The sequence below is a fragment of the Pinus tabuliformis genome, chromosome 6 (genome assembly GCF_031772625.1).
Source record: "Pinus tabuliformis cultivar Carrire ecotype Pingquan chromosome 6, CPIR1, whole genome shotgun sequence".
Lineage (NCBI taxonomy): Eukaryota > Viridiplantae > Streptophyta > Pinopsida > Pinales > Pinaceae > Pinus > Pinus tabuliformis.
This window is the reverse complement of record NC_142292.1, coordinates 205,926,102-205,939,772: the sequence shown is the minus strand read 5'-3', so window position 1 is coordinate 205,939,772 and position 13,671 is coordinate 205,926,102. Positions and strand designations below refer to the sequence as shown.

Genomic DNA, 13,671 nt, shown 5'->3' with positions numbered 1-13,671 from the left:
TCGAGCATTCAAAGACAATAATATTACTTGAAGTACACAATATAAAAGTATTCTACTTAAATTATCATGTATAAAATTGTATAACTTGGCAAACTCAATTTAAAATTTTTATAGCTTTATTATTTATATGGATTTCAGGAAAAAATTCAATTAAATTTCATAAATTAAATAAAAAATATTATTTATTGGTACTTTGCAACTACTATATGTTAATATTTTAAACATTATATCAGTAGTATTCGGATTATTATGGATAAAAAAAACACTAGCTAAACATTTCAATAATAATTTGGTTTTTGCAAGAAGGATAAATTGGTAGATATTATTTTGTGTGAAACTCTATTGTGGATATGTTTCTAAACATATCGATCCTTACTAAGTCGTAAGTTACCTATAAATGGTGACTTACTGATTATTAACACCAATCTAGAGATAAGAGTTATAGTCAATTAAAATTAAACTTAAAATTCACTTTGATAATCTTTACTAATTTTTTTTTCAAATATAAATAGCATAAATATAAAATAAATAACTTTGTACGTTAAACTTTAAATCTAAATTATTATTATTATAAATATGCAAATAGGAATGTCTATTTTGGAATAGGGTTTCCACAATTTTAATTTAATTATCAATAATTATTATGTGGATGGTATTGATTTAATATTCTTGATAGTATACATAAATCAAAGGTTGAGATTATGCATTTTTTTCCCTTTTAATTAAATTCATTAACTAAAAAATTTGTAATATGAAATGAGTTATGGTTTTTTGGGCATGTGGTATTGGTAAGCCATGGTATTATCCCATGGTATTGTAACAAAATCAATTTACGGATTAAGGATCTCCAAAATAAAGCGTGGTGAATCTCCACGATTAAGAATCTTATTACATGTCTTTTTAAAATGCATAAATGTTTAACTTATATACTAATTATTTTTATCATTAGTAATCATAATATTTTTTTTAAATGGAGGTATATTTTAGTTAACTTGAAATGTATGATGAAATGTGTGTTTTGATGCTTATTATGGATTAATGCATATCAACATTTGCCAACCATTTACTTTATATGGTTGTGATTGTTATCATTAAACCATAAAAATTAGTCTTTGTCACTCAAGTTAAAAAATATGCTTTAGGGAAAATTGCATAAAAAATTATAACTTACACTGGTCAATAACAACATAAATTGAACTATCCACCCATTATAAAATGATGAGGGGGTGTGGTAGCACACATAAGATGAAGGGTTTTATGACTAGTTCAACTGATTTGGAAGGTAAAATTAGGCATGATGTGGGGGTAATGATGAGTAGATGTCATTACGAAAAGAGTAGAGTTTAGGTCTTTAATAGTCAGTCCTCTATTCAATAATGTTGATTTTGTGGTAGAACAACGAAGTTTAAGTAACTCGTGGGACACTATAATTTGGCCTAGATTCAAAAGTTCTCTATGGATTACAACTCTATTAGTTAATATTTGGTTCTCTCTAGCCAAGCACCATGTTCATGAGTATTTATATTTCAATATTTTGAAGTTTGGTCTAAGTTTGAGGGACTATAGAGATTTTAAAGCAATTGGGAAGGATGAGGATGTGTGTTTATCTAGTTGCCTCCATTTCCTTGCCTACAATTTTTACCAAAGCCATTGGCCTACGTTGTCATAATCTAACCTCTCATTTTCCTACATTAATAGTTTCTATCCATAAAAACTTTGATTTCTTGACAAAATAAGTTTCCTTGGTTATTGCTTTTTCATACACCTAGGTCGATTTGTCACTATTGAGTTGATTTTGGGCTCCATTCCTATAGCCTTGTATACAACATCTCTTTCTAATTTTGAAGTTAATCAACTTCCTATCTCTCTATGCCACCCCAAAATCCCCTACGAAGGACCTCTTGTTGGAATTCAACCCAATGAGGTCACCCCATAGGCTTACCCTTCTGTTTTAGTATTATTTTATGTGTCTCCTATCTTAATATTCTCAATTGGACCTCTTTAGTTGATGTCAAAATGCAACCCCCCACGATGAGACATGTAGGCAAAGGGACCAATCCTTAATGCGCAAATTGGGATCAAATGGAGGAACCCCCTTCTATCAAACTTCCCCCTCCTTTGCAAAATCCATATCACATCATCAGAGCCCAAATGGATGCAATGAGGGCAACCACATACTTCCATTGCAAATTCTCAACAAAAATTAAGACTAGGATGGCCAATATGGAGCAAACCATCAAGAGGAAAAGGAAAAAGCTCTCCAAAGACTAATTAGAGGTTGAGTTCAAAGAAAGGGTTCTAGACATAAACAACTCCATAACAAAAGACACTAAAATATTCAAGTTTATTGAGTTATATTGGATGAATAAGGCTTTCATAATACAAGTGGTGGAAGAGAAAGGCAATTGGTAATGGTCAATCATGTAGAAATTGAACATGATGGACCAAAAACTTAATACACTATCCAAGGATGTCTTTAACGTTGATAATGATTGTCCACACTTATGTAGACACATAAAACAACTAAAATGACGATACAAATGAGTACGACCTTTGTTGGTAAACCTTCAAACCCTATTTTGTTAGATAAGGAACTTAATGTTGATAGACATATGTTATTGACAATAGTAGAAACATGGACTTCAAGACCACACTCCTTATTTTATCTTAATTAGAGATGAAGAAAAGAAATTGCAACCTCCTCAAATACTTATTTTATATATTTTTCTTTACTATTAAAAAATAATTAGTCTTAAAAATAAAATTTTAATTAAAAAAAATTCAAGGCCACACTCCTTATTTTATCTTAATTAGAGATGAAGAAAAGAAATTGCAACCTCCTCAAATACTTATTTTATATATTTTTCTTTATTATTAAAAAATAATTAGTCTTAAAAATAAAATTTTAATTAAAAAAACTTTATATATATATATATATATATACATGAAACATGATCATTCAATGTTATTATAGTTTTTACTTCTTAATTAATAAAGTACAATCATTTTTTTAAGCTAACAAAAACTTGTATTAACTAGAAAACAGGGGATACATTAATAATTCCTACCGCGGTCTGCCATTAGGGAAACTAGATTACGACAAAATAAAAGCATTTTTTCTCCAAAAACAATACTATATACTTCAGTCCTATCTTTATACTCGTTATATAGACTACAACCCAAATAGAACATATAGTTCAATTTAACAAAATGCGCCCAGATATAAAGAAGTACAGTATACTTGAAGCTAAACAATAGCAGCTCAGTCTGAACCAATGAGTAATGAGTAAGGGAAACCTGAAAACATGTGATTGTCGTCCTCATCAACTAGATCCCCATGTGGAACACCAAAGCCCAATTCCTCCATTTCCACAAGAGTTTGTAGCTTGTTGCTACCTTGTGTGAACCAGGTGATGAGCTTAAGCTAAAAGCATAAGCATGAGGCCAAGGCCTTCCCCAAATCTTGAAATGTTTCGAGTGCCAACATTTTTGTTGCTCCCTCCTCCTTTGATAGGACAAAGGCAACAAAGGCGGAAGGTTGCTCGATACCACCAGAGCAGTTGCTAAAATGCACAAGACCCCGACCATCTTGCATGGAGAGATTGCTTGATTGAATGCCATATGGTAGTATTTGGTGGATCACTCGTATGAGTGCATGTACATTAAAGTCGATTGTGAGTTTGCAGATGTGGAGCCTCTACCTCCCTCCCTAATGTGGCTAGTTGATGGTAGAGTTCCTTGCTATCAATGCCCTTGACACATTTAGCTCGGATATCACTCAGGTCGGGGGATGGATTAGAGATTTCTTGGTTGTGTAGCGAGATCTTCCGATCCATTTTTATTAAATTACTGCACTACTCCCTTAACTTTGAGGCTTCCAGAGTCTCCCAACGAGACGAGATGCAAACATTGGTTTCTTCACATCCAAAGTTGGTTGATATGCCTGCCACCTTATTACTAGATATCCTGACATGAATTGGGATGACAATCAAGATATCCTGGAGAAGTCTTTTAATTCTAACTATGTAGGATTCCATATGCCAACTAGAAGAGACTTTTTTCGACCATGAACCGTTTAAGATTTTTTTGAGAATGTTTATTACAATGTTGGAGTCCCCTTCAACCATTAGTTGAGGAAAATTTTCTGATACAACAGTCTCCAAACCAATTTCCAATGCAAAGAGCTCAACAACGTTGTTGGTGCTTAGTCCTAATGAATTTGGCACTATGAAGCAGGGATCACCACATTGATCTTTGAATATGCATCCATATCCCGAGTTGTCTGGGTTGCCCTTTGAGGTTCCATCAAAGTTGTATAGAAAGTTATTCGGTGGCGATGACCATATGCTCACGGTGGCGAGAGGGCTAGTGAGGAAAATTACTAAGCAAAAGTCTGGGAAAAGAAATAAAAAAAAAACCTTAAATATAGAAGATTCTTCAGGAGGGGGCTCACCAGTGATCCACCATCTATTTACATGCAAAAATATGAACCACCATCAATTCTATCATACTCCTTTATAACAATTTAATATAAATATTACATAAATTACCATCTATTTACATGATAGGATATTAACCACCATCAATTTTATCATATTCCTTTATAACAATTTAATATAAATATTACATAAATTAAAATAAACAATAATCTTAGCGTGTAGATTTTGGAAATTGCGATAAACTATAAATACATATATTTGATAAAGTCATGAATAATATATATTATTTAGTTATTTATAGTTTGCCTTATAACAATTTAATATAAATATTACATAAATTAAAATAAACAATAACCTTAGCGTGTAGATTTTAGAAATTGCGACAGACTATAAATACATATATTGGATAAAGTCATGAATAATATATATCATTTAGTTATTTATAGTTAACGCAAACCTGGTTAAAAACAATATAATAAAGAAATAAAGAAATATTTCTATTAATAGAAAATGTGATATCTATTATTAAAAAAAAGAATTACATATATTTTCAAACCTAGGTAAAAACAATATAATAAAAAAATATTCACAAAAGGATAGTTTGAAAAAAAAATAAAAAAACACTATTTACGAACCCTCACAACCCATAACCCCAACCCGTGCCCTTAAATAATATTAAAAAAATCCTAAGTTCAGTAATTTCCATGTGATCAGTCCCGGAATCGGGGGGCTCACATGGTTGGACGGTAAACAAAAGCCAAAGTACAGACAGCGCCTTGACTGCCACGTTTCGTCGTACGGAACCGTGCTCCTCTCACGTACCCCGGCACATAACTCGCGTATTTTAACTCAGAGTTCAACTGAACCAATCCCCAACAGCCTCCGTACTAACCATGGTCATAAGTCTCATACAATACAGCTACATACGGATACGTACGGAATAAGTGTGTACGGAATCCGTTCTAAAAAAGTACGGAACGCATTCAATGCCAAACGCTGTCTGAGTTAGGTAAATTGCAACTTAAAAATTCAGACCTAGTCTAGGAATTTTGTCTTCAGCAAATAACCAAAAATAATCTAAAGTGAAGATTGTGGCAGAGTGGCTATCCCCGTTTGTGGCAGAGTGGCTATCCCCCGGTTGCACTCAACGGCCAGCTCTGCTAAAAATAAAAATTGGTAATAGTAGTAATGGAGGTTAGTGGGGTATGGCGTGCAAGGAAGTTGTGAGCTTTACACTGGCCTCCGGCTCTATCACTTATTTATAGACAGTGTATGGGCATTAATACCACATCCCCAGGTCGATTCCTGTGGCCTCTTGTAGTTTTCCATCCACTCGCAGAAGACCTTTTTTTACTCTGGTTCACTGCAAATTAACTGATACTGAGGTGATGTTGCTGCCCTCCTTATCACTAGAATTTTGAGACATGCAGACTTGCTAGCTTGAATGTTATCCATATATGTACAATCCCTCTGTTTAGTTATTGGTATGGGTTTTGTTTTCTGCACAGGCTGAGCTGATTGCTGGGTAAAGATGGCGGAGGGGTCTGTTGATCTTGAAATGATCAACAAAGAAGCGGTAGATTTGGTGAGTTGATAGATCTTTTGGGCACTTTTGCTTTGCAAATCTATTTTGTTTATGGCTTTTCATATCTCTGCTTTTACTATAGCTGTTTACACCGTCTGAGTGGTGTATGGCGAGGAAGGGGCTGCTTTGAAGATCATCGTTTTATATGTAATCTTAGTGTGCAATAATTGCTGTGACAGAATTCCCATGTTGCTCTTGAGTTGGATTCCCCTGCGGTGCCTGTGCATTGTTATAATTTGACATACAACTCCATGGTTGAATTTTTACCATTTACATGGCATCTTGCTGAATGCCCTGGTTTGGCGTTTTGGTTAAGAACGGATGGCCACAGGTAGTTGGTCTTGAGTTGTTGAGTCCGAGTAGGCAACTTACTACGTGGTCAGGGAATAAGTTGGGCTCTGTATACAGAATTTTCATACTTATATTCAATACAGATTGGGATAATTGGGAAGTTAACTTTGTTTAATACCTAATTGGGAGGTTACTTTGTTCTTGATTTGGGTTATTTGTCATGCCACATGATTCTTAATCTGTATGAAGTCTTCTCTGATTCTTAATCTGTATGGAGTCTTCTATAAATTTTGAATGGAGGACCTAAGATGCTTTTGACCAGGCTGGTTTTGGGTTTAGGTTTTTTTCTTAAGCAGATATAGGTTTCTGTATTCAGGCCGGACCCTAACTGTGTTATTGTGGACCCTAACTGTGTTATTGTGGTCAATGCAGGAAAATATCCCCATTGAGGAGGTTTTTGTAAACCTTCGATGCAAACGGGAAGGTTTGACATCCAATGAAATACAGCAGCGGTTGGAGCTCTTTGGACCCAACAAGCTTGAAGAGAAGAAGGTAAGCTTTCTTCCACAATGCTCCTCATTCCTTGGAATGATCTTTACCTGGTTCACATTCATAATCTTCTTCCTCTGGTCTTTGGGATGTAGGAAAGGGCAGTCATTTAAGATTTTGGAATAGAAACACTCCCTTAATAGTCTGAAACAATGAACTAGTTTCTCACACTCTGTTTCTATTTCTAATTACTTTCTTTGCAGGAAAGTAAATTCTTCAAATTTTTGGGCTTTATGTGGAATCCTTTATCATGGGTCATGGAAGCTGCAGCAGTGATGTCCATTGCTTTGGCAAATGGAGGAGTAAGTACATTTTAAACAGTAGTGTCAAACCAGCCCTCAATAGAGGGCAGTGTCTGTATGGCCATGCCAAAATCAGTGACATGGATTATTAATAATAGATGCATGTTTAGATTTGCTTTTTTTTAATACACCAGGTAATTAGTTCAAGGCACTGCTCATGTTCTTGTCATTTTCATTGTATGATTTGCAGAACAAACCTCCTGATTGGCAAGATTTTGTTGGTATTATAGCACTTCTTTTGATCAACTCGACTATAAGTTTCATCGAAGAGAACAATGCAGGCAATGCAGCTGCATCACTAATGGCACAGTTGGCTCCAAAAGCAAAGGTCCTTGCCTGAGTCTACTGCTTTGCATTTATGTTTTTTTCTTGTTTCTGACTCACTAGAGTTAAAACTTAGTGGCTTGGTGGCTACCGCTTGTGATTTTTAGTTGTTAACTCTGAGTTGTGCGTGTTTACAATGTCCTGAGCTTTTCAGGTTTTAAGGGATGGACGGTGGAGTGAAGAAGATGCTGCTTGTCTGGTTCCTGGTGACATAATTAGCATTAAACTTGGAGATATTGTTCCTGCAGATGCTCGGCTTCTTGAAGGAGACCCTTTAAAAATTGACCAGGTTCTTCCTGTTATGCAAAATCATTCTTTTGTGTTTGCTTTTTCCAAACTACTGCATATTTCTTTGTTTAAAATGGTTTAGAATTGTCTGTCTTGATCAATTTAAAAATATAGATTTCAATGTTGATGACCTTTGGGTGGCACTTCGTTTCCATTGAACACAGTCTGCACTTACTGGGGAATCGTTGCCAGTAACCAAGAATCCTGGTGATGGAGTTTATTCAGGCTCCACATGCAAACAAGGTGAACTAGAAGCTGTGGTCATAGCCACAGGAGTGCATACGTTTTTTGGGAAAGCAGCCCATCTGGTAGACTCTACAAATAATGTTGGTCATTTCCAAAAGGTTGATAACCTGTTCTTGGTGAATGTATTGTGCTGTTTTGAATCAGTTGAATCGTTATTTTGATATGCATAACTACCAGTAGATATATTCTTGTGACAATATTTTGCTATCTTATACGGGGTTTACAGGTTTTGACAGCAATTGGAAATTTCTGTATTTGTTCCATTGCTGTTGGCATGGCAGTGGAAATTATTGTCCAGTATCCAATACAAGGCCGACCATATAGGCCTGGAATTGACAATCTGTTGGTGCTTCTTATTGGTGGGATTCCAATAGCAATGCCCACAGTTCTTTCTGTCACTATGGCCATTGGTTCACATCGCCTTTCTCAACAGGTTCATTCATTTTCTTCTAATTGATATTCTTCTTTTGGACATATTTCCACCATCTTATATCTAAGGATTGCTCAGCCTGTGGAATTGGATTCCTTCATCAGACTAGACTTACTAGTTTTGAAGCTTTATAAATGGAGTTAAATAACTGTACTTTATTTTGCTTTGGCAGGGTGCTATTACTAAAAGGATGACTGCTATTGAGGAAATGGCCGGGATGGATGTTTTGTGTAGTGATAAGACAGGAACGCTAACATTGAACAAGCTTACTGTAGACAAAACCGCAGTTGAGGTTAGAGATGGATAGTTTTCTGATCCTTGAGGTTTCCTGGTATCCAGACTAGCAGTTTAATTGCTTGTTTTGTTTACAGGTATTTGCAAAAGGAGTTGATAAGGATGCACTTCTCTTGATGGCTGCAAGAGCATCCAGAATAGAGAACCAAGATGCGATTGATGCAGCTGTTGTTGGGGTTCTTGCTGATCCTAAAGAGGTAAATAGATTTAGCAGGCATTGAGAGATCTATTGATGAGTGAGCTCCTATTTGTCAGACTGATTGTCATTTGTCTCTTGATTTTGTTTCATGATTATGAAGGCACGGGCAGGTATTCAAGAGGTTCATTTTCTTCCTTTCAACCCAACTGACAAACGGACTGCACTCACCTATATTGATAGGGAAGGAAGGATGCATAGAGTTAGCAAAGGTGCACCTGAGCAGGTTGAGCTTTTTACCTTTGATTGTTATCTTTCCCTCTTATGAAACAAAAGGTCTGCTAACAATTAGTTAGATGACTTTATACTCCATCCATATCAATCTCATTTTGTTTTAAATTGTTTGTCCAGATCCTTGCCCTAGCACACAACAAGTCAGAAATTCAACGCAGAGTCCATACAGTGATAGACAAGTATGCTGAACGTGGACTTCGTTCTCTTGCAGTTGCCTATCAGGTTATTAATCTGCCTAGACTTTGGGAGCAATCTCTTTTATCATACGCATTTTTTAACTTACCTTGCATGTTTTAAATGTTTACAGGAGGTACCAGATGGCAAGAAGGAAAGTCCAGGAGGACCCTGGCAATTTATTGGTCTCATGCCTCTTTTTGATCCTCCACGCATGGACAGTGCAGAAACAATAAGAAGGGCTCTCGATCTGGGTGTGAGTGTTAAAATGATCACAGGTATGGATGATATCTTTTTTTTGTGATTATTTAGAATGTGTAATGGATGTCATCCGGTTCCTTGTATGGAGGGATGACATGGATTACATTTATTCATCTTGTTGTGGCTGCATAGTTATTTATGATTGCAATTTGGATACATGAATAAAAATAATTCACATTTTGTTCGATAATTCATCAGGAGATCAGCTAGCTATAGGCAAGGAGACAGGCCGTCGATTGGGGATGGGTACAAACATGTATCCTTCATCATCATTACTAGGTCAAGCCAAAGATGCTGCTGCTGAAGCTGTAAATATTGATGATTTGATTGAGAAGGCTGATGGTTTTGCTGGTGTCTTCCCCGGTAAACACTCTTGAGTCTTTTCTCTTTCTTTGATTTAATGTTGACATCTTCATCCTGAGAAGCTATAATGAGGTGACTATGTCATTTCAAAATTACCCAGGCATTGCTGCTAATCTTTTTTGGCTAGCTGCAAATTGGTGAATCACAAACATCAGCCGTTCCTTGAAAATTAGAACATGCAGTAGTTTCCTATTTTTTGTACCATTTCTTAATAATCCTATTTCTGTATTGATTCTGAATGCAGAGCACAAATATGAGATAGTTAAACGACTGCAAGCAAGGAAACACATTTGTGGCATGACCGGTGATGGAGTCAATGATGCACCGGCACTTAAGAAGGCAGATATAGGGATTGCTGTTGCAGATGCAACGGATGCAGCCCGAAGTGCATCTGATATTGTTCTTACAGAACCAGGCTTGAGTGTTATCATTAGTGCTGTGTTAACAAGCCGTGCAATCTTTCAACGCATGAAGAATTACACTGTAAGTTGATTTGAATTACACTGCAACTTGATTTGACTTGCACTCAGCTTTGAATAAAGTAACTTTAATTCGCTTTAAGTTAATGGGGATGTGTTGGCGAGATATCCTTATTATATGATACTGACAATTAATATTTGACTGTACATGTCACTCAGATTTATGCTGTATCGATAACAATACGTATTGTGGTAAGTTTTTATTTGGTAATATAATGTCATTAAGTTTCTGTAAGTCATTAGCTGTTGGCTGGATAAAGAAGGCAAGACAGTCTTATAATTATTGAATGAGGTGTATATGCCCAGACAATCGATAGGGAAAACCAAAAGTTATTTTTTTTGCACCTTGTTTTTTGTTTCTAATCCCTACAGCAAAATTCTAAATGGAAGACCTGCATTTTGGTGTTTTGACAGATTTGCTAAATTCTGAAAGCCTGCACTATTGTAGTCTCTGGCTTTTATCTAAGAATATGTTTTTAGTTATGTCATTTGTTGGAAATAAATTATCTTATCTGTAATAAATTTTCTATTTGTGAAACAGGTTGGTTTCATGCTTTTGGCATTAATATGGAGGTTTGACTTTCCACCATTCATGGTACTGATAATTGCTATACTAAATGATGGTTAGTATTGTTCTTGTTATTCGTTCTATTACACTTTGCTACCAGTATTATATAGTTCATTGGAGGCATGTGATTGCAAAGTATATTTTAGATGAACTCCAATTGATTATTATTGAATTGGAATCGCTGTTTATGTTACTTAACCAGGTACCATAATGACAATCTCAAAAGATAGAGTGAAACCATCACCTCTGCCAGATAACTGGAACCTTTCAGAAATTTTTGCCACAGGGATTATTATTGGCAGTTACCTAGCAATGATGACCGTCATCTTTTTCTGGGTCACCTTCAAGACAGATTTCTTTCCAGTATGATAATTCTATTTATATGAAAACATAATTATTTTCTTATGCAAAGTATTTGACTGGGTCTTAGCAGTGGAACAATTAAAAAGTAGTGTTACTTTCCACTGTGGCTGGGAGGTAGGGTGCAGACCACCCAAGTGACAGTGGGAATGTGGGTGCCTAATAAGTGTGTTGTTGTGTTTGAGCCCTGAGTACCACCTTCAATAAACAATGTTTCCTAGAAATTTTCTGATTTTTGTTCCTTGCTTTCAGAGAACATTTGGTGTTTCTAGTCTTCATATTCCCAGTGAAGAAAATACTCAGAAACTAAATTCCGCAGTGTATCTTCAAATCAGCACTATAAGTCAGGCTCTCATATTTGTCACTCGATCTAGAAGCTGGTCTTTTGTAGAGCGTCCTGGCCTGTTGCTAGTAACTGCATTTGCCGTTGCTCAATTGGTGGGTATTCCAATGCCTGGGTTGTCTTGTTTTTATGTCCTTAGTTCCTGCATATGCTTTTGAAAGTTGAAACCTAATAATGGGTTTTGTTGTTTTCCATCTTACTCATCTCACAGGGTGCAACATTAATTGCTGTCTATTTAGACTTGGACTTTGCTTCTATAAGGGGCATTGGCTGGGGGTGGGCGGGGGTAATATGGCTTTATAACATAATCTTTTACTTTCCACTTGATCTTATCAAGTTTGCAATTCGTTATGCCATCAGTGGAAGGGCATGGGATTTACTGATTCAGCAAAGGGTATGTTAACCATTCATCCCCATACAGCCATTGATTGGATAGGAATGATGATGTGCCAATGATAAGTGTTTTTCAAGGATGTATTGATCATAGTTTAGCAAATTACTTTAAACAGGATAAGTAGGCATGGCATGGCCTTGGATTGATGGAAAAATCTGCTTGCAAAACTACTGATGATTAGTTTTTTATGATTGCATGTTTCAGGTTGCCTTTACCACCCAGAAGGATTTTGGGAGAGAGGCCAGAGAGATAAAATGGGCTCATGCTCAGAGGACTTTGCATGGATTACAAACACCAGACACGAAACTGTTTGGTGACAGAAGCAGCTTCAGGGAACTCAATCAAATGGCTGAAGAGGCAAAAAGACGTGCTGAAATTGCAAGGTGAGCTGAATTTTCTTTGATTTGTTAGGCCCCAAACTTATTTTCTTTGCTATTTTTCACTTGCTTTCTTTGCTATCTTTTCTTGTCTTTCTTCCTTGTGATTACAGAATGGAAAGACAGCTCCTCATTCTAATTATTATTTGAATTTGTCTTTACAGGCTGAGAGAGATAAATACTTTGAAGGGGCATGTGGAATCTGTCGTAAGGCTCAAGGGTTTGGATATTAATACAATTCAACAGTCTTACACTGTTTGAGGGATGCCATTTTTTCTACTTTCATAATGTAGAAAGAATCAAATAGCATCTACACTCCAAGTGAAAAGAAAATTTAGTGCTATGAATTATTACACTTGGATTATGGTGGTGATAAAAGAGTGGAAATCGTTCTTCCATTCAACATTGGAGTTGAGTCTTGTCTCGACTAAATCAAGATTTGAAAAAAGTCAAAAAAGTTTGTTAGTTGTATTAGGATGGAGTATATTACTAAATATTTTAAAATGGGTTATTTCACCATAAGTTTAAACTCTACAAATTGCCATCTTGGCCAGTGCAATGGAGTGGGGCCGAACCCCTTTGCCATATTGGCATGTACAAGTAGGATTAGTTATATAGGCACAACTAAAAGATTGTCCAATTTTGAAAGTTTATGTACATTTTATGTTGGTCCAATATAACTTTGCGTCCTTTTATTTTACCCAAATAATTGTTTAGTTGTGGGCTTGCAACACAAGCCATTTCTTTTTTTTGAAGAACCTTACATCATTCTCACTTTTAAGTTTTATATGAAATTAAGAAACTAAATAAGTGCATAGCATCATTTTTTAATAATAATTGGTAAATTTTATTAGCAAAGTCCCTGCAAGGTGTACAACAAGGTTACGTGTACAACAAGGTTACATGGAAAGTCTAGATGAACAAGCTTTCTCAATGGACATCAAGAAAGACACTACATTGTTCATTGTGACTAGACTTGAGCCAAATTACAGAAAACTAGGGATCCTATATGTAAAAGCTTAGTAAAAGACCCCCAAAATTAGGCAAAGTTTTATATGCAGACCTACATTGCATAATATGAAAATGTTAAAATACATTAAAAGAAAATGCTTCCTTCATAGAAGGTTTTATAAGGCTCAGGTTAGGTAGGGGATAAATTGAATTCACAGAAGTA

At 35.6% G+C, this 13,671-nt stretch overlaps 1 protein-coding gene across 1 annotated transcript; it reads left to right on the top strand.

The window, feature by feature from the left end:
* Window positions 1-5,501: 5,501 nt before the first annotated feature.
* LOC149258170 (ATPase 4, plasma membrane-type-like) lies at window positions 5,502-13,197 on the top strand. The gene is made up of 22 exons (XM_089414885.1): window positions 5,502-5,824; window positions 5,948-6,024; window positions 6,748-6,867; window positions 7,068-7,166; window positions 7,357-7,494; window positions 7,645-7,779; window positions 7,943-8,122; window positions 8,251-8,457; window positions 8,627-8,746; window positions 8,826-8,945; window positions 9,048-9,170; window positions 9,296-9,400; window positions 9,486-9,630; window positions 9,812-9,976; window positions 10,221-10,459; window positions 10,615-10,647; window positions 10,997-11,078; window positions 11,226-11,386; window positions 11,636-11,821; window positions 11,938-12,120; window positions 12,325-12,503; window positions 12,662-13,197. The coding sequence occupies exons 2-22, from the start codon at window positions 5,971-5,973 to the stop codon at window positions 12,756-12,758; spliced, it is 2,871 nt and encodes a 956-aa protein (XP_089271011.1). The 5' UTR covers window positions 5,502-5,824; window positions 5,948-5,970; the 3' UTR covers window positions 12,759-13,197.
* The last annotated feature ends 474 nt before the right edge of the window (window positions 13,198-13,671 follow it).

Bases quoted from the DNA above. Each gene is read 5' to 3' on its own strand.
- LOC149258170 (XM_089414885.1), top strand. From the start codon at position 5,971: ATGGCGGAGGGGTCTGTTGATCTTGAAATGATCAACAAAGAAGCGGTA. The intron at 6,025-6,747 runs GTGAGTTGATAG...TGGTCAATGCAG, and splicing joins ACAAAGAAGCGGTAGATTTG to GAAAATATCCCCATTGAGGA. The intron at 9,631-9,811 runs GTATGGATGATA...ATAATTCATCAG, and splicing joins GAGTGTTAAAATGATCACAG to GAGATCAGCTAGCTATAGGC.